This window comes from Dipodomys merriami, unplaced genomic scaffold, assembly GCF_024711535.1.
Source record: "Dipodomys merriami isolate MVZ:Mamm:240054 unplaced genomic scaffold, mDipMer1.0.p SCAF_128, whole genome shotgun sequence".
NCBI classification, from domain to species: Eukaryota; Metazoa; Chordata; class Mammalia; order Rodentia; family Heteromyidae; genus Dipodomys; species Dipodomys merriami.
Genome location: NW_027202582.1, coordinates 3,085,591 through 3,106,790, shown reverse-complemented (window position 1 = coordinate 3,106,790; position 21,200 = coordinate 3,085,591). Strand labels below are relative to the sequence as shown.

At 40.8% G+C, this 21,200-nt stretch overlaps 1 protein-coding gene across 1 annotated transcript in view; it reads right to left on the bottom strand.

Moving 5' to 3' along the window:
• LOC138824196 (type 2 DNA topoisomerase 6 subunit B-like) overlaps nt 1-21,200 on the bottom strand; it is a 57,068-nt gene that overhangs the window by 27,945 nt on the left and 7,923 nt on the right. Inside the window, exons 3-6 of the mRNA XM_070017852.1 lie at nt 20,945-20,995; nt 9,094-9,203; nt 1,252-1,335; nt 306-361 (exon numbers count right to left, since the gene is read on the bottom strand). Coding sequence (XP_069873953.1) covers nt 306-361; nt 1,252-1,335; nt 9,094-9,203; nt 20,945-20,995 — 301 coding nt within the window. The remainder of the gene's footprint in view (nt 1-305; nt 362-1,251; nt 1,336-9,093; nt 9,204-20,944; nt 20,996-21,200) is intronic.

Below are 21,200 nucleotides of genomic sequence, written 5' to 3'. Positions count from 1 at the left end.
CTAGCTACTCAGAGGCTGAGATCTGAGGATTATGGTTCAAAGCCAGCCTGGGCAGGAAAGTCCGTGAGACTATTATCTCCAATTAACCACCAACTAGAAATGGCACTGTGGCTTAAGTGGTAGAGCACTAGCCTTGAGCTGAAGGGCTCAGGGACAGTGCCTATACCCAGAATTCAAGTCCTGCGACTGACAAAAACAAAACAAAACAAAAAGTCAAACTGTGAGACAACTGGAAATAGGAAATCATGCCCGAGAAACACTGCAGAGCCACAGCTTCATCTGAAGTCATGGGTTTACAGACTTACCCAAAGATCTCTGTGGAGACAACCCCGTTTACCTTTACAATGAAATTAAACCTGATCTGCAAAACAATTAGTGAAGTGTAAGATTTTACCTAAGCCATAGATTACATATCTACCCCCTGAAGAAAAAGATACTCTTTACTTTTAAATTAGTATTATTTTAACTGGCAAATCCCCCATAAATTGCACTCTGTATAGTCTTCGATCTGTCAGCTTCTCCATTTTCTAACACCTTGGAGCCCACTCTCATACACTAGGATTAGGTTGTTGCAGAACAGCAATAGATCTCCAACATACTATTCCTTTCTCAATTAATTCTACCCTATGACTCTATTCCTTCTTTCCCCATCATCCAACAGTTCTGGAAACCATTTAATTCTCTACTTCTTTAAGTTCAACCTTTTTAGATTCACACATAGGTGAGATCATGAGTATTTATCTTTCTGTGCCTGGCTCAAGAATGGATGAAGAAAATTAAATTTATACACAATAGGATACTGTACAGCCTTAAAAATCTATTGTTTACAACAATATGGATGAATCTGGAGGAAAAGCATATTTTTAATTTATTAATTAACTTATGTATTTGGTCATGGTAATTAAACTCTGGGCCTGGGCTCTGTCCCTCAGCTCTTCAGCTCAAGGTAAGCGCTCTACCACTTGAGCCACAGTGCCACTTCTGGTTTTCTGGTAGCTAATTGGAGATAAGAGTCTCACGGACTATCCTGCTCGGGCTGGATATGAACTGTGATCCTCAGATCTCAGCTTCCTGAGTAGCTATGATTACAGGTGTGAGGCACCTGCTCACAAGAGAAGCATTGATATACAAAAGAGCAACTTAAGTGATATTATTTAATCTTCAAATGCTAAACTTAAATTATGTCAGGCTAAACTATAGACTATCAAAAAAAAAAAAAAGAGGAAAAGAGAAAGAGAAAGAGCAACTTACCTGGTGGTGTACCATAATGATTTTACGTAAAAAGTGCTTTATAACTAGACAATCTGTCATCAAAGTTCTGGACTTTTCAACCACCTGTAACAACACAGCAAAAACACCTACCAGATGTATGCAAACCCAAATCACAAATGAATCAAACAGGTATTCGTTCCTATAAAAGTACCTATTCTTTAAAATGCTTTGAAAGACCTCTAAGGAAGTTGGGGAATCCTAATTACTCACGAGGCTGAAATCTGAGGATCACAGTTTGAAGCCAGGCAAGCAGAAAAATGTGTGAGACTCATTCCAGTTAATCACCAAGAAGCTGTGGCTCAAGTGGTAGAGCACCAGCCTTGAGTAAAAAAGCCAAGGTATAGCACCCAGGCCTTGAGTTCAAGCCTCAGTACTGGCACCAAAAAAAAAAGATATCCAAGGAGAAACATCTTTGAGAATGAGAAAAGTATACAAAAGGGGAATTGAAACAGCTATCACTTATTTTTTTGTTATCTTCAAAGAGCTGTACAAAGGGGTTTCAATTTAACACATCAATCTGTGGTACAATATATCTTGATGAGTGTGTCATACTTTCTTGCTTCCTGCCTGAGTGTGTGCCTAAACCAAGATCCTCCTACTTTATATTTCCTGCTATAGCTGAGATGACAGGCGCACATTTATCTTCCCTCTGTTGAAATGGAGGCTCATGGAGTTTTCTGTCCAGTCTGCCTGGAACCATGATCCTCCCATTCTTAGCTTCAGAAATAGCTAGAATTACAGGTATTCACCATCAGCACTCAGCTCCTTCTTCAATTTTTTTTTTTTTAGTATAAAATGTTTAAACAGTAGAAAAGAGCTCTGGTATTCTAAAGGCATTTTCTGTACTTGACACTTTCCAAACAACTTCTTGGAATAGTTTCAAATCTCTGTAACCTTGGTGATTACAGGGTATATCATCAAGAGGTCTAATTATACCTAACAGTAAAGCAACAAAATAGGTTCATTGAGCAGCTCTGAAAGAGGGGCTATACTAATAACAATAACAAATTTCATTTACTGAACACCTGTGTCACCTGCGTAACACACACAGAGCTAGTCAATTTGTCCCATCTCATACAGCTAGTTAAGTGCCAGCACTGGGAATCAAACCCATATCTAACTTCAAAGTTAACATTCCACCATGTGTGCTGCCCCTCCAAGAACATTCATCTCTGTTCCTATCACTAGCTAATTGGAGAGCAGACCAATATATATAGTCTATCTTTTTTTTTTTCTTGTTGGTACTGGGGATTAAATCTAGGGCTATGCACATGCTAGGCAAGTGTTCTGCCACTTAAAATAGAGCCTTGCCCAGCGAGGGGCAGGTGAGAGACCAAGCCAGGCTGGGCCCCCGGATCTATACAATACAGTTTGCTATAAAACTCAAAATCTTCCAGTCGGGGCTGGGGGGAAGGGAGAAAAGAAAAAAGATAAGAGTCTTGCTGGACTCAAACTCAAGATCCTCTTACTTCTATCAAAGTAGCTGGGATAACAAGTATGTACTACCATGCCCAGCAATCATTCTTTATGGAGACTGGTGATGCTTGTGTATGACTACTCAATATATGCATTTATTCACTCATAAAATACTAATGTAGTTTGTTATGTATATCTAGACAATCTGTAAACTAGAAGATTCATAGTTTTTTAGGAGAGAAAGCCAAATCATTCATATGCCAATGTATAAAGTTTTACAATTTAGGTATCTTTTTTTTGGGGGGGGGGGTCCGGTCGTGGGGCCTGAACTCGGCCTGGGCGCTGTCCCTCAGCTCTTCAGCTCAAGGCTAGTGCTCTACCACTTGAGCCACAGTGCCACTTCCGGCTTTTTTTTCTTCTTGCTTATGTGGTGCTGAGGAATCGAACCCAGGGCCTCAGGCATGCAAGGCAAGCGCTCTACCACTGAGCCACCTTCCCAGCCCCACAATTTAGATATCTAAAGGAACATAAAAAAAGATTGGCACCTCAGACCTAGGATCATATAACCTGTCAGATTAGCAGAGAACAGGTAATACAAAGCAAAAGTCCCTTTTACTCAAAGAAGAGAGAGGGAGAGTAGAGTACTTTTTAGTTCTGTGATAGAAACCCAATACCTCAGCCTGGCACACCTACAGAAGCAGTTGACTTACTAACCTGTTTTTATAGGGAGAAAATTGATGCTAGCAAACCTAGACAACAGAAGTCATCCTTTAATTGTGTGGTTTTACCTTCATCCTAAAAAAATAAGTGTGAGTAGATGCTAGAAGTTTATTTACAAACATGAACTGATGCAGTCATGGACCCTATGCCAGAGGAGAGTTTCAATCTTTCCCTTTCTCTTCTCCCTCCTAGAGATTAATAGATAGGTAAACAAACAGACAGACAGAGAGGTTTATTCATATGGATGCTTGTGTATATGAATATCTACATTTATTTTATCACTTAAGACTGGATAAGATTGTTAAGAAGAGCTTGTAAAATCAGATTTTTTTTTGGTGGAACATGTTACATAGACTAATGAATCCTTAGATATAAGACTCAAACACTGAACATAGACAAAAAACCAGGGCTGGGAAGGTGGCTCAGTGGTAGAGCGCTTGCCTTGCATGCATGAGGCCCTGGGTTCGATTCCTCAGCACCACATAAGCAAAAAGAAAAAAGCCGGAAGTAGCGCTGTGGCTCAAGTGGTAGACCACTAGCCTTGAGCTGAAGAGCTGAGGGACAGCACCCAGGCCCAGAGTTTAAGCCTCATGACTGACAAAAAAAAAAAAGGTTTTTTAAAAAATCATTCTTGGTGCTGGGAATGTGGCTCAGTGCTAGAGTGCTTGTCTAGAATACATGAAGCCCTGGGTTCAATTCCTCAGTACCACATAAACAGAAAAAGTTGGAAATGGTTCTGTGGCTCAAGTGGTAGAGTGCTAGCCTTGAGCAAAAGAAGCTCAGGAACAATGCCCAGATCCTGAGTTCAAGCCCCAGGACTGAAAAAAAAAAATCATTCTCAAGACTTGGACAAAGGGGTTTCAACTCAAACTGATTTCCTTACATACGCAAGTAAGTAAATCATTTACTATAGCTATTTTTTATAGATGTCTCCATTAAAATAATTTTGCTATGAATCTTGCTGCTTGACCTTCTGCTAATTGGTGTATATATATTTTTTTCTGCTATCTCTCCTTTTTCCTCTCTCTCTCTCTTTATTCAAGTATCTTTCAGCTAGGCAGTGGTGGCTCAAACGCGTAAATGCTAATTACACAGGAGGCTGAAACATGATAGTTGAGGTTCAAAGCCAGCCAGGATAGAAAAGTCTATAAGACTCTATCTCTAATTACCAGCAAAAATCCTGACTGGAAGTGTGGTTCAAGTGGCAGAGTGCCAACAATGAGCAAAAAAGCTAAATGAGAGCCTGAGGCCCTGAGTTCAAATCCTGGTACAGGTACAAGCATGTATGTGCATGTATACATGCAAGTGTGTATATATACATATATGCATATATCTTTTTTTTTTTTTTGGTCGGTCGTGGGGCTTGAACTCTGGGCCTGGGCGCTGTCCCTCAGCTCTTCAGCTCAAGGCGAGCGCTCTACCACTTGACCTACAGTGCCACTTCCGGTTTTCTGGTGGTTTATTGGAGTCTCACGGTCTCTCCTGCCCGGGCTGGCTTTGAACCTCGATCCTCAGATCTCAGCCTCCTGAGTAGCTAGGATTACAGGCATGAGCCACCAGCACCCGGCTATGCATATATCTTTTAAAGGCCAGGTGTAGTGAAACATGCCTGAAATTCCAGCTACTTAGGAGGCAGAGGCAGCAAGATCACCAGTTCAAGGGCAACCCAGGAAAATGTAGTCAGATACTGTCTCAAAAATAAAATTTAAAAATAAAAAGGGAAAAAAAGAAAAGAAATAACCAACCCTTGAGGTTCGAGGCATGGCTCAATTGGTGGAACACTAGCCAATAAGCAAGAGCATCAGGTACCAAGTCAAGTCCTGGTCTCAGACCAAAAAGCAAAAAGGGCTGGGAGAGGCATGGCTCAAGTAATGGAACATTTGCCTAGCATGTGCAAGATCCTGGGTACAATACCTTGAACTGGCCACTATTGTTTGAATAGTTACATAATATTAGAGGGGCTAGGAAGGTGGCTCAGTGGTAGAGGGCTTGCCTTGCATGCATGAGGCCCTGGGTTCAATTCCTCAGCACCACATAAGCAAAAAAGAAAAAAACCGAAGTAGTGCTGTGGCTCAAGTGGTAGAGCACTAGCCTTGAGCTGGAGAGCTGAGGGACAGCATCCAGGCCCAGAGTTCAGGCCCCATGACCGGACCAAAAAAATATATATATATTAGAGACAATGAGAGGTAACAGAAGAGATGCTTTGATGATTACACTATTCTTCCACTTCTCATTTACAACACTAACTCCAGGTCACAAACCAAGATCAGTTTCCCTCTACTACAAGTCTGATGTTTATATACAAGTAGATGACTAAAGGAACTAGAGTAATTTCTTAGAGCTAGAGTGCCAATCTAGCAAACACAAGGCCATGGGTTTGATTGCCAGCATGAAAGGAAAGAGAAGGGAGAGTGGTTATTTATTTTCTTTTTTCCCTCTTTGTGTTTTTATTTATTTATTTATTTATTTATTTTTGTGGCCATAGGGCTTGATACTCAGGGCGTGGGTGCTGTCCATGAGCTCTTTTGCTCAAGGCTAGCACTCTACCACTTTGAATCACACCGCTACTTTGAGTTTTTGAGAGCTTAATTGGAGATAAGTTTCATGGGGACTTTTCTACCCAGACTGGTTTTGAACTGTAATTTTCAGATCTCAAGCTCCTGAGTAGCTAGGATTACACATGTGAGCCACTGGCATCAGGCTTTAAATTTCATTTTTTTGAGATAGCATCTGACTACCTTTGCCTAAGTTGGCCTTGAACTGATGATCTTCCTGCCTCTACCTTCTAAGTAGCTGAAATTTGAGGCCTATTTCACTACATGGGAGAGGAGGGAGGAAAGGCAGGAAGGAAGGCTTGCCTAAGGAGGAAAGAAAGAAAGGAAGGAAGGAAAGGAGGAAAGAAGAAAGGAAGGAAGGAAGGAAGGAAGGAAGGAAGGAAGGAAGGAAGGAAGGAAGGAAGGAAGCGAGCAAGCGGGCAAGCGAGCAAGCAGGCAAGAGAGCAAGCAGGCAAGAGAGCAAGCAGGCAAGCAGGCAAGCAGGCAGGCTTGCTTACCAAGTAGATGATCAGCCCAAGTAACAACTTAGTCTCATAGTTTCCTGACCTCTTCAATGACAACTACTTGACTTCCATTTGTTTTCAGCTAACAATTTCTATGACCATAGTTTGGAACTAGTCCATTCTGAAAACCTTAAATTGAAATGTTCCACTGTAATTGTTAGAGTAAATTAGACTCTGCCAGAAAATCAAGCAGATGTAAAGGTTTATTGCCAGTAAAAGGATCAGCAAGACCCCTTCTCACTGGTGAGGGGAAATGAGAAGTGCCTGCTGTTGTCTCAGGTGACCTTTTATAACCTCCGGGATTTGGGGGATCACGCTGCCTTACATGGTCATAGCTATCCCAAACGGGTGATCTCTCAGGGAAAGAGGGTAGGGGCTAATCATTTGCTGCCTTTACTACACGGGCCTAGTGTTGCCTAGGGAAAGAGCATGTTAAGTTTATGAGGGAGGAGGTTTCTGGGCTAACAGTAATAAAAGAGGATGTATACCAAAGTGGGTTTTTGTTTTTCTTTTGGCAGTACTAGAGTGTGAACCCAGGGTCTGGCACTTGCTAGGCAAACATTATTACCTGAACCGCATCTCAACTGCTAACAAACTTTTTTCTTGATAGTTTAAATTATTTGTGTTCTGAATATCTGCTTTGGCCACACTTGGAGGCTTTTTTTTTAGGGAAATATTACTTTTGAAATAAGGTAAAAAAAATGGAAAATTTTATCATTTACACAATAACTTCCTCATCTTCAAATCCATTTTTCAGTTTCATTAAGATCTCTAGACCTTGAACCTTTCCCATTATGTCAGACGCCCTTCCTTTATACTTTGATGTCACTCAATACTTACTTGTGTTGTGACTTACAGCACACTGTATTATGTTTGTTTATCCATGAATCTTCCTATCTTTCCCTTGAACTGACTTGAACACACACAGGTTTCAGAATAAATACTGAAATTATATCGAACAATAGGTGCCAAACTGGCTCAAGTTCTACTTCTGCCAATTAACTTTCAGATGACACTGAGAAGTCAGTCAGATTCTCTGAATCTCAATTTTATTATCTGTAGAATGAGATTATGATTCCTACCTTGTCCAGTTCACAGACTTGTCTGGAGGCTTATTATTTGTAAATGTGAGGTATATGAATTATCATGGCTTGCTCAAACTGGCTAAAAGACACCATCTCATTTCCTAGAATTGATTTCCTTGGTTCACTAAAAACACATTTTTAATGGCTTCTTGACATTAGTAGTTTCAGAGCCGACTAACCACTAATTGCTCCAGACTGTTTACCTCCCATTCTCCTAAAGAAGATAAGGCACAGCCAGGGGCTACTTGTTGTTCTGATTATTTTAACCATTTCTTTCAGAAGGAGCATGGATAAAGTATACCCAAGTGCTTTCTGGGACAGTGGTTAACTCATTTCAATTCAGTTTTTTTTCTTTTAAACATTCCAATTGTTTACATCCCCACTAATACCAAGGAAGGAAAGACAGGGGACCAGAAAGTAGCTAAAGAGAATGGAGAACTCACTGCCAATCTTGTAAACCTAGACTACAAAAAAATAAAACAATCAGGAAATCAAACAAAAATCCACCCAAATAGGATCTATGCTGAAAAAATAATCAACTTTTATTGTGTCAAGTGGTTTACTTTAGTGGTTCTCAGACTTAGCTGCACATAAAGAATAAAGACTTTTAAATACTCCAAAGCTACTGATTGAACTATGTCCCTCAAAATCCATGTATGGAAACCCTAAACACCCATGTGTTTAGAAATTAATTCCAAATCACCTATGTGATTTGGAATTAAGGTATCAGAGTGTTTTTCACATAGAGATCTCTCTTTATATATCCACTGAGACAAGGCATGTCGGGATATACCATGACAAGATAGCTGTCTGAAAGCCAGGAACAGAAAGCATGTCGGATAGCACCCCTTTTTATAATTTTTTTGCTTGTTTTTGGGTTTTTTTAGGGGATCTGGTCGTGGGGCCTGAACTCTGAGCCTGGGTGCTGTCCCTCAGCTCTTCAGCTCAAGGCTAGCGCTCTACCACTTGAGCCACAGCGCCACTTCCAACTTTTTTTCTTTTTGCTTATGTAGTGCTGAGGAATCAAACCCAGGGCCTTATGCATGCAAGGCAAGCACTCTACCACTGAGCCACCTTCCCAGCCCCCTTTTTATAATTTTTAAGACAGGGTCTCCTTATGTTGCCCAAGTTGGTTTTACATGCCTGGGCTTGAAGGATACACCTACCTTAGCATCCCAAATGATGGGACTACAGGCTAAAGCCATCATGCCTGGCCCTGACAGAATCTTAATCATTGACTTCTTAGCCTACAGTACTAAAAGAAAATAAATCTCTGTTGTCTAAATTATCTGGTCTGTGGTATATTGTACAGCTTCTCCAGCAGACTAATACAACTCCCGAATCTATTATATGACATCTCTTAGAATAGGACACAGACATCAGCATTTTAGAAGCTTCTCTGTCATCTTTATAAGGCCCTTTATATTACTTCAACTTAGAACTGTTGTAGATCTAGATCTAGGCTTTGATTTCCTATCATTAGATTTACATAAAAACAAGAACTAAAGTATCAGTAATTTATAAATCCACAACAAAACTTGCCTCAAAAATTATCTGGAAAGGTGTTACCCCTGATTTGTCCTGAGACCAGCTGCTTTCTTCTGAAGTCCAAGTCAGCTTTGCAAAGAATTCAGGCAGTATAGTTTGTATTTCTGGGCAAGAAGAAATGGTAACAGTAGAATAAGCAGTTTGGACAAGCACCAGAGTTTCTGGAATTGTTAAACTGATGGGCCAAGGTTTTTCCCTGATGAAAAGATTACCTGAAAATTTTTAAGATATGATTTGAAATGGCTATGCATCAGCAACTCACTTGACCATTTAGAATTGCATTCTGGGATTAAGACATTTAATCTCATGTTTAGAATTTTTTTTGTTTGGGTCCGGTCGTGGGGCCTGAACTCTGGGCCTGGGCACTATCCCTCAACTCTTCAGCTCAAGGCTAGTGCTCTAGTTCTTGAGCCACAGCGCCACTTCCGGCTTTTTTCTTTTTGCTATGTGGTGCTGAGGAATCAAACCCAGGGCCTCAGGCATGCAAGGCAAGTGCTCTACCACTGAGCCACCTTCCCAGCCCGATGTTTAGAATTTTTCACATTTGCTAAATTAATTTGAATTTTCAGTTAATTTCCACAAAGCCATGTTCAATATCAGAAATCCTTAAAACTGATGGTTGTAGCTGATATTCTTGTATTTTAAATAAATCAACTCACTTAATAAACACAAATCCAGCAAGTGAACTAATTTAAGCCTAAAAGCAAAAATGCTCAAAAGTGACCATGTCAGGAATGTACCTGTACTAATATGCTTTTCTGGTTTGTTTTTGTGTCACTACTGGGGCTTAAGCTCACCATTCTTCTTAGGTTTCTCACTCAAGGCTGGTGCTCTACCACTTGAGCTGAATCTCCGCTCCTGGATATTTTGGGGGTGGTTAACTGGAGATAAGAATCTTGTAGACTTTTGAGCCAGTACCAGATTTCAGGTGGGAGCCACCTGCAACTGGCTTTAATACTACTACTCTGTGTGTGTGTGTGTGTGTGTGTGTGTGTGTGTGTGTGTGTGTGTGTGTGTGTGTGTGTGTGTGTGTGTGTGTGTGTGTGTGTGTGTGTGTGTGTGTGTGTGTGTGTGTGTGTGTGTGTGTGTGTGTGTGTTCTGTGGTCCTGTAGGGTACTATCCCTGAGCTTTTTCACTCAAGGCTAGGGCTCTATACCATTTCAGCTACAGCTCCATTTCTTGTTTTTTGGTGGTTAACTGGAGACAAGAGTCTCACAAACTTTCTTGCCCAGGCTGGCTTCAAACCACCATCCTCAGATCTCAGCCTCCTGAATAGCTAGGATTACAGGAGTGAGCCAATGGCACCTGGCCCCATTTACTTTAGTTCTGCTTTGCCTTGCCTTTCAATATTTAATTTAAAGCTTATTTTCTTTTAATAGCTCTTGTCCATTTACACTTTCTTTTTATCTAAAGCAGAACTGCTCTCTTGTTCAAACCATCCCTTATCCTTCATTACCTGGTAGCTAGAGCACCCTAAAATAATTTGGTTTTGTTTGTGTAAGTTTTTTCATGTTTTGGACGTTGTTTGTGAATGTGCTTATCTACTGAATTTTCTTTATTTTTCCACCTCATTCCTACCAACACAATGTTAACTAGATCTTTTCTACTTACTCCACTCCACTTCCTCAGTACCCTCTCCTATCAAGCTTAGCTCCCATTCTTTCCTTCCCTATACAGCCAAATACCTAGTAATATGTATTAGTGTTATCCTCACTATCTCCTCCTTATTACTACGGTGTTCCTAGATCATAAATATGTATATTTGTGTCTATATTCATCTAAATACATTGGACAATGACTGGTTTTCACTAGGGATTGCCACAATCACAAAATTGTGGTTTACCAACTACAATTTTTTTTTCTGGTCCTGGGGCTTGAACTCAGGGCCTGGGTGCTATCCCTGAGCCTCTTTGTGCTCAAGGCTAGCACCCTACCACTTGAACCACAGCACCACTTCCAGCTTTTTCTGAGTATTTTATTGGAGATAAGAGTCTGACAGACTTGCCCGGCGCTGGTGGCTTACGCCTGTAATCCTAGCTACTCAAGAGGCTGAGATCTGAGGTTCGAGGTTCAAAGCCAGCCCGGGCAGGAGAGACTGTGAGACTCCTATCTCCAATAAACCACCAGAAAACCAGAAGTGGCGCTGTAGCTCAAGTGGTAGAGCGCTTGCCTTAAGCTGAAGAGCTGAGGGACAGCGCCCAGGCCCAGAGTTCAAGCCTCACGACCGACAAAAAAAAAAAAAAAAAAAAAAAAGTATATATAAAAAGGGAAAAAAAATCGTTAAAAAAGAATAAAATAGGCCAATATTTATTGTGTAAGAAGTTTTTCCCCTTTTCTCTATTTTCTAAAATGAGCTATGCTGCTTCTATAACAAAAAAAATCCATTTAAAAATAATTTCTCACTGAGCACTGGTGGCTCACACCTGTAATCCTAGCTAATTAGGAAGCTGAGATCTGAGGATCAGGGTTTGAAGCCAGCCCTGGCAGAAATGTCCTTATGAAATTCTTGCTTCAATTAACCACTCGAAAACCAGAAGTGGTGCTGTGGCTCAAGTGGTAGAGCTAGCCTCAAGGACAAAGAGACTCAGGGACAGTGCCCAGACCCTGAGTTCAAGCTCCATGGCTGACAAATAATAGAAATAAATAATAATAATAATTTCTCTGATTGTGGCAAATTAAAATCCAGTATTTGTTTTGTTTTTCCAAGAAATTCAGTAAACTAATAACTATTTGGTATGGCTTGGCCTGCCTCTTGTCCTTTAACATTATAATAATCCTTGCAAATAATGTATCAATAAATAAAGCAGTAATATGACTGCTTATCCTTAGTCTAAGAATAAGGATAATTAAGACAAATGATGAAAAGTTGTTTGGGTAACTTGTAGTTCCATGTCATTAGTTCCACTGTGTAATTTTTTCCATATTATAAAACCCTAGCCATACTTTAAGGAAGGAGAGAAAGAAGATCAGCAGTCCTTCATAAATGTGTCGTCTCCTTTTACTGTAGTGAATAGAGCACATCGAGTTCATTCAGATAAGTAGTCAGCAGACCTGGTTACTCTGGTCTCCATCAAAAGAAAAAGCACCTCAGTGTTGTACTACCATTGATTCCTACACAAAAGGAACCTAGACTTAAGAATAGTGAGAAAAATTCAAATCAGAAGCCTGCATGTATTCTAAACAAGCTAACAGTCTAAGCCAACAAATACGACACAGGCTACTGAGAACCAAGTTTGTAGATTTCTTCAACTTATGGAATAAAAGTGAAATGAGAATCTGGTAAGGGAAGAGATACATTAATATATCAATACCATCAAAAAAGAGAAAAGGTAGACAAAAAGAAATGACAAAAGCCGGGCGCTGGTGGCTCACTCCTGTAATCCTAGCTACTCAGGAGGCTGAGATCTGAGGATCGAGGTTCAAAGCCAGCCCGGGCAGGAGAGACCGTGAGACTCCTATCTCCAATAAACCACCAGAAAACCGGAAGTGGCGCTGTAGCTCAAGTGGTAGAGCACTCGCCTTGAGTTGAAGAGCTGAGGGACAGCACCCAGGCCCAGAGTTCAAGCCCCACGACCAACAAAAAAAAGAAATGACAAAATACATGGATCATAACAAACTGGGCACCAGTAATTGTAGCTACTCAGGAGGCTGAAATCTGAGAATTGCAGTTAAACACCAGCTCAGGCAGGAAAGTCTGTGAGATTTATCTCCAGTTAACCACCAGACAACCAGAAGTGGCACTGTGACTCAAAGTGGTAGAGCACTAACCTTGAGCAAAAGGGCTTAAGGATGGCAACTCAGGCCTTGTGTTCAAGCTCCATGACTGACCAAAAACAAATTATCATAACAGATGATAATCTCTGTCAAATTGATATAGAAGGGCTAGAGTGTAGCTTAATGACAAAACACTTGCCTAGGAAGTGCAACATCCTGTGTTGAATCCCCAATACACTTCCCCCCTGCCAAAAAAATTGATCTATAGACCTAACAGGAGCTCTATAAAAATCCCAGCAAACTTTTTTTATCAGCAAACTTTTTAAGTAAACATTAATAAGTAGATTCTAGATTCTTATGGAAATGCCAAGGGCCTATAATATACAAAACAACCTTAAGAAAACAAAATTAAAGGACTTACACTGTTTGATCTGAAAAGCTATTTTTATTTTGTTTATTTTGAACAGATACTGGAGCTTAAACTCAGGGCCTGGGTGCTGCCCCTTAGCTTTTTTGCTCAAGGTTGGCATTCTACCACTTGGGCCACAGATCCACTTCTGGCTTTTTGGTGATTAATTGGAGATAAGAGTCTCACAGACTCAAGTGGTAGAGCACTAGCCTTGAGCTGAAGAGCTGAGGGACAGTGCCCAGGCCCAGAGTTCAGGCCCCATGACCGAACCCAAAAACAAAAACAAGAGTCTCACAGACTTTCCTGCCTGGGCTGGCTTTGAACTACAATCCTCAGATCTCAGCTTCCTGAGTAGTTGGTATTGACAAGTGTAAGCCACTGGCACCCAGATTACTTTTCTTTTCTTGAGGTTTGAGACCAGAAACTATTTTTCTAGCTTTGCTTTTTTTTTTTTTTGGTCAGTCGTGGAGCTTGAACTCTTGCCCTGGGCACTGTCCCTGCACTCTTCAGCTCAAGGCAAGCCCTCTATCACTTGAGTCATAGGGCCACTTCCGGTTTTCTAGTGGTTAATTGGAGATAAGGGTCTCAGGGACTTTTCTGCCTGGGAAGGCTTTGAACCGTGATCCTCAGATTTCATCCTCCTGAGTAGCTAGGATTACAGGCAGGAGCCATCGGTGCCCGGCTTTTCCAGCTTTTTGAGGTATAATTCATCTTTATACTTTTTTTTTTTTTTTTTTTTTTGTCGGTCGTGGGGCTTGAACTCTGGGCCTGGGTGCTGTCCCTCAGCTCTTCAGCTCAAGGCGAGCGCTCTACCACTTGAGCTACAGCGCCACTTCCGGTTTTCTGGTGGTTTATTGGAGATAGGAGTCTCACGGTCTTTCCTGCCCGGGCTGGCTTTGAACCTCGATCCTCAGATCTCAGCCTCCTGAGTAGCTAGGATTACAGGCGTGAGCCACCAGCGCCCGGCTTCATCTTTATACTTTTTAATACCTTTTGAAACACCAAAGTTTGTGTGTCTTTGTTCTGGTGCTGGAGATTGAACCAAAGTTCTGTGTATGCTAGCCATGCTTTACCACTGCTATACTCCTAGCCCTTGAAAGACAGTTTTTAATGTTCTGAGGTCCAATTACCTTCATTTGGCTGCTTGTGTTTAAATGTCATATGTAAGAAAACACTGCCTATCCAAGATCATGAAGATTCATACCCCTGTTTCTTTTTTTCTAGAAGTTTTATAGCTTAGCTCTTAGATTTAGGTCTTTGATCCAAATGATGTCATCCAATCACTTTTCACAATGTATTAAATGAGTAACCACAAAGTCTACTAAAAGGAAAATACCACACTAGCCAAATTCACCATTATACAAAGCCAATTTCTGTGTTCCAGCTGAGGAGATGAAAGGTATGTGGTAACTCAAAACGCCTGGGCTGGAGCAGTAAGTACCAGCTGATTACTTAATGAAGAATAAAAACAGTTCAAGGATTTCAAGCCAAAGCAGGTACAAGGCAGTCTAGTTTCCACTGACTGCTGGATAAAAACATTTATATATCACTCAGCCAGGGTGTAAGCCTCCCTGGACCTCTAATCATAAGAACTCTCTTTTCTTTCTTTTATTTATCTAAGCTAAAAAAGAAAAAAGAATATGTTAGTGTTGGGTATGAATCATGTCTGTCCCTGCCCTTCCTCTATCCTGTTACATCAAATCTTGTGCATGTTGTCAATAATAAGGTGCACTTAGATAAATGCAGCAGAGAAAAGAGTAAAGAAACACTAATGAAGAACAATACAACAGAAGTCTATTTGTTTTAGCTTTTCTTGATCCTTAATCAAACTTTACAAAATCTTGCCAAATGTAAGGCACATTTGACAGCAAAAGACTGTTTAGAATGTATCAAACACTTGAGAATTAAGTGTAGTCTTTTGCAGAGATTAATGAATAATTAGAGAGGTATGACACTACAAACTCTTCTCTTCTAAACTTAGATTGTAAGGCTTAAGTCTCGTTTTCTCATCTCTCAAACAGAAACAGTGATAAGACTTATGTCTGACCTACCTCTTAAAAATGAATGAGATCATGTCTATAAAATGAGCCCCTGAGGGGAAAGTATTAGGTTCAGAGTCTTAGAGCATAACTGACAGCAGGGGATAGGAGTACCCACCTGTAATCCTAGATACTCAGGAAATGGAGGTAGGAATATCTCAAGTTCAAGAATAGCCTGGGCGAGGCAAGGATGCCCAATCTCTCCACACTTCAATAGAGTTCTGGAATTTTTAGCCAGAGTAATAAGGCAAGAAAAGGACATAAAAGAGATCCACATAGGGAAAGTAGAAATTAAACTATCCCTATTTGCAGATGACATGATCTTATACCTAAAGGACCTGAAAAACTCCACCCCCAAACTCCTAGAGTTGATCAACCACTTCAGCAAAGTAGCAGGATACAAAATTAACCCACAGAAATCAGCAGCCTTTCTGTATGCCAACAATGTACAAACAGAAAGGGAAATTATGAAAACAATTTTCAATAGCCTAAAAAAATACTTTGGACTTAACCTAGCCAAAGATGTAAAAAAATCTTTATAGCAAAAACTATAAAAATCTGCCAGGTGCCAGTGGCTCACACCTATAATTCTAGCTACTCAGGATGCTGAGATCTGAGGATCGCGGTTCAAAGCCAGCCCCGGAAGGAAAGGCCATGAAACTCTTATCTCCAATTAACCACCAGAAAACTGGAAATGGTGCTGTGGCTCAAGTGGTAGAGCCCTAGCCTTGAGCTGAAGAGCTGAGGGACAGCGCCCAGGCCCAGAGTTCAAGTCCCATGACAAAACACACACACACACACACACACACACACACACACACACACACACACACACACACACACACACACACACACACACACACACACACACACACACACACACACACACACACACACAAAACCACTGTGAAGTTGGACAGCCTCAGAAGGATTTAAGTTCCCCTAAAGAGTGGTGACATTATTCTAGGCACTGAGAGAAATCAACTGTGCAATAAAGGTGGCTGTATAGTGAAACTAAAATCAGAGGCACATTTAATTTTGTACTGATACACACGCTGTAGCACATGACAACCTGATGATTAGTGAATCAGCTGCCAGAGACTCCCTTATGAAGCTAATTAAACAGTATAAGGATTAGTAAATGGACCAATTTAAAGCAGTTTGCTAATAATACTACAGGAATGTTAAATAAATAATAATAGTAATAAAGGCATAATTAATGGTGCATAAGCCAGGGAACTAAGGGATTGAAGCCTTAGTCTTGGCCAATTTTCTTTGTGAGCTTCACTGAGTAATTTACGTTCCTAATTAATATGAATAAATATGAGTGGAGGTTAGTATTATGAGTCCGAGCAGCTGAAGACTTAGGGTGCAATTGACTGCTAAATGTGACTGATTATGAATAAATGACTCAATTTTTATTGTATTCTTGATGTGCAATGCTTCATATTTGTACAAAGAGCCACCCACTCTTTATCATAAGGATATAAAAATGGATTAATCAAATTGTTTTGAGCTTTTAAAATAATAGTTAAGGAAGTGGCACTGTGGCTCAAAGTGGTAGAACACTGTCTTTGAGCAAAAAAGCTCAGGGACAGTGCTCAGGCCCTGAGTTCAAGCCCCATGACCAACTTTAACAACAAAAAAAGAGTCATCATAATGCAAATTGTCTAAAATTTGTATTAGCATAATAAATAGTTATTCCAAAAACAATACTCAATACCTCCTCCCTAGCAGTGGTAATGATAGTATATTAAACTCATTCTTTTGTTTTTTATAGACTTCTCATCTTTTAAAACAATTTCATAAACATTAGCTGAGAAAGCAGCTATATGTGTAATCGAACCACTCCTTCTATAGGTATATAAAGTATGGATTTCTGTTGCAAGAAATACTCTTATCTTCTTCCTAGTGACATTAATATATTCCTTTTATTTATACGGATTTTTCACTTTGTTCAAAAGCACTTTTTTTTACTTTTTTTTTTTTTTTTTTTTGCCAGACCTGGGGCTGGAACTCAGGGCCTGGGCACTGTCCCTGAGCTTCTTTTGCCCAAGGCTAGCACTCTACCACTTGAACCACAGTGCCACTTCCAGCTTTTTCTGTGTATGTGGATACTGAGGAATCGAACCCAAGGCTTCATGAATGCTAGGCAAGCACTCTACCACTAAGCTACATTCCTAGCCCTCAAAAGCACTTTTACATATATTAACTGGGCAAGTGGTACTAGGAATGATCTATTTACATAATCCCAATGGAATACTCCAAAAAAAGAAAGAACTAAAATTTGATAAATAAGCTAATTTTGAGGTCCTTGAATGTGGATTAAGACTTCGATAAATTCTCAGAATCAGAGCAACCACCAGGACAAATTAACTGATTTTCCCTTTCTTTTAGATAGAGGCTTTAAAGAAGCAGTGGAACCGTGGTTAAAATACATGTATGGAGACAGATGCTAGTGGCTTACTCCTATAATCCTAGCTACTCAGGTGGCTGAGTCCTGGAGGTCTCATTTTGAGGCCCATCTAGCACAAAGCCTTCAAGATTCCATCTCCAACCAACCAACAGAAATACTGGACTAGAGGCATAGCACAAGCAGTTGAGCACAAGTCACAAGCAGGAAAGCTAAGCAAAATCGTGAAGCCTTGAGTTCAAGCCCCAATACTGGCAAACATACAAAAAAGACATAAATATGAGCATAACAGAAGAAATAAAATCTATCTTGTTCACTGTTGTTAATCTTCTGTATTAAATATAGTTCTAAAGAGTAGTAAATGCAATTTATTACTATTACTAAAGAAAGAACGTTCTAATCAACTTCTCACAGAATATTTGCTCAAGAGCTAAAAGCAAAAACAATCCCAATTTTTGTTTTGTTGCTTTTCCTCCACAATTACTGTTTTTTTGGGGGGGAGGAGGGAGGGTTTGGTCATGGGGCCTGAACTCTGGACCTGGGCGCTGTCCCTCAGCTCTTCAGCTCAAGGCTAGCGCTCTACCACTTGAGCCACAGCACCACTTCCAGCTTTTTTCTTTTTGCTTATGTTATGTGGTGCCGAGGAATTGAACCCAGGGCCTCTATGCATGCAAGGCAAGCGCTCTACCATTGAGCCACCTTCCCAGCCCCACAATTACTGTTTCCAAACGTCTAAGTATAAGAAGCCAGGTGCTGGTGACTCATGCCTTTAATCCTATCTATTTGGAGGCTGAGATTCAGAGGAATGAGGTTCCTTGTCCACAGGGGCAGAAAAGTCTGCAAGAGTCCATTAGTAGGGAAGGAAGTTGAACAGAGTTGTGCATGCTTCTTATCCCAGCATTATAGGAAGCCTAATGTAGGGGAACTGCATCTCAGCACGTGCCACAGCTGTAAGCAAGTCTATACTAAAGTAAGTATCAAAGAAACAGAGCTGGAAGTGTGGCTCAGCAGTAGAGTGTCAGTCTGGCAAATGTGAAACTGGGAGTTCAAATTCCAGTACCACACACTAGGAGCTGGTAGCTCACACCTATAATCCTAGCTACCTAAGAAACAGATCTAATGATTAGGGGTCAAAGCCCGCCCAGGTAGGAAAGTCGCTGAGACTCTTATCTCCAATTAACCACCCACAAGCCAGAATTTGTAGAGCACCAGCCTTGAGCAGACAAAGCTACAGGGCAGTGCCAAGGCCCCAGTAGTGTGCACACATGTACACACACACACACACACAAACACGCACACACACACACACACACTGTGCATTTCTTAAGCACTTATTTTATAACATATATCTTTCTTTCTTTTTCTCTTTTTTTGGTCAGTCATGGGGCTTGAACTCTGGGCCTGGGCACTTTCCCTGCGGGTGCTTTCCCTGTGCTCTTCAGCTCAAGGCGAGCACACTACCACTTGAGCCACAGCAGCACTTCTGGTTTTCTAGTGGTTAATTGGAGCTAAGAGTCTCACAGAGTTTCCTGCCAAGGCTGGCTTTGAACCATGATCCTCAGATCTCAGCCTCCTGAGTAGCTAGGATTACAAGCGTGAGCCACCGGCACCCAGCTTTTTGGCAGTACTAGGGTTGGAACTCAGGGCCTCACATTTACGAGGCAGACATTGTACCACTTCAGCCACATCTTCTGAATCTTTTGCTTTAGTTATTTTTCAGATAGTGTTTTGTGTTCATGGCGCTGGCCTAGACCACAATCTTTCTACCTATGGCCTCTCAGTAGGAATTGTTGATATAAGCCACCACACTGAGCTTATTTGGTGAGATAGAGTCTCATTAACTTTTTTTTTTTTTTTGGGTCAGTCGTGGGGCCTGAACTCAGCCTGGGCACTGTCCCTCAGCTCTTCAGTTCAAGATTAGCGCTCTACCACTTGAGCCACAGAGCCCACTACCAGTTTTTTCTGTGTATGTGGTGCTGAGGAATCAAACCCAGGGCCTCATGCATGCTAGGCAAGCACTCTACCACTAAGCCACCTTCCCAGCCCCCTCATTAACTTTTTCCCCTCTATCTGAGTAGTTAGGATTACAGGCATGTGCCGCCACATATGATCAAAGAAGAAACTCTTAAAGCCAAAGTCACCAACAGCTCTTAACCCATACCGATGCTGGCATACAATATGAAAACTAATATTAATACTAGCTAAATCATTCAGAGTAAAAGCATCTTCATATTTTCCTTTTTTAAGTGCTTGGGAACAAATACTTTTGAAAAACTTTTGAAAGCTGGGTACTGATGGCTCATATTTGATTCACTCATGGGGTAGACGCCACTGGCTCACACCTGTAATCCTAGCTACTCAGGGGGCTGAGATCTGAGGATCATGGGTTCAAAGCCAGCCCAGGCAGGAAAAGTCCATGAGACACTTTTTTTTTCAGTTGTGGGTCTTGAACTCTGGACCTGGGCACTATGCCTGAGCAGTTCAGCTCAAGGAGAATGCTCTACCACTTGAGCCACAGCACCACTTCCAGTTTTCTGGTGGTTAATTGGAGATAAGAGTCTTACGGACTTTCTTGCCTGGGCTAGCTTTGAATCATAATACTGAGATCTCAGTCTCCTGAGTAGCTAGGATTACAGGTGTGAGCCATCAGTGCCTGCCCCATGAGCTTTTATCTCCAATGAACCACTAGAAAGTACCCAAGTCCTGAGTTCAAGTCCCATGACTGACAAAAAAAGGAAAAAAAAGTCTCAAGAAACTTTTGTCTGAGGTTGTAGATACTAGGTTCAGAAAAGCTAAGTTACCTTGCCCATTTTGTTGTTGTTGTTTTTGTTGGTGCCTGGGTGCTGTCCCTCAGCTCTTCAGCTCAAGGTGAGCACTCTACCAAGCCACACTGCCACTTCCAGTTTTCTGGTGGTTTACTGAAGATAAGAGTCTCACAGACCTTTCTGCCCGGCTGGCTTTGAACCACATTCCTCAGATCTCAGCCTCCAGAGTTGCTAGGATTATAGGCATGAGCCACTGATGCCTGGCTTCTATACAATTTTGTCAATTTTCTTTCAATAGAGATGCCAAATAAAATGAAGGTAAAGTATTACATGAGACATAATTATACTTAAAATAATTGCTTATCTGAAATTCAAATATAAGTTAGCATCCTGTATTTTTATTTACTAAACCAAGGAACTCAATTTTTAGTGTAGGTTTGTTTCAACACTAAATTTCATTGCCAGGAAAAGATTTCATATCATCAAAAGTTGAGTAATTCTTTACCTTTTAGGAACTTCTTAAGGCCCAAACCATAAATGTTTCCTGAAGATCCAACTGTAAGAAATAGGATACAAAGGGACTATCACAAATGAAACAATTACATGTGTTTTATCTTTTCAAAAATCAAATGGAAGTCTAAAAACTTTGCTCTTAGACACAGAACATTAGAAAGAGACAATACCAATGAGTACATTTTTTTAAAAAAATGAAAGCAGCTGGGCACTGATAGCTCACACCTATGAGCCTAGCTACTCAGGAG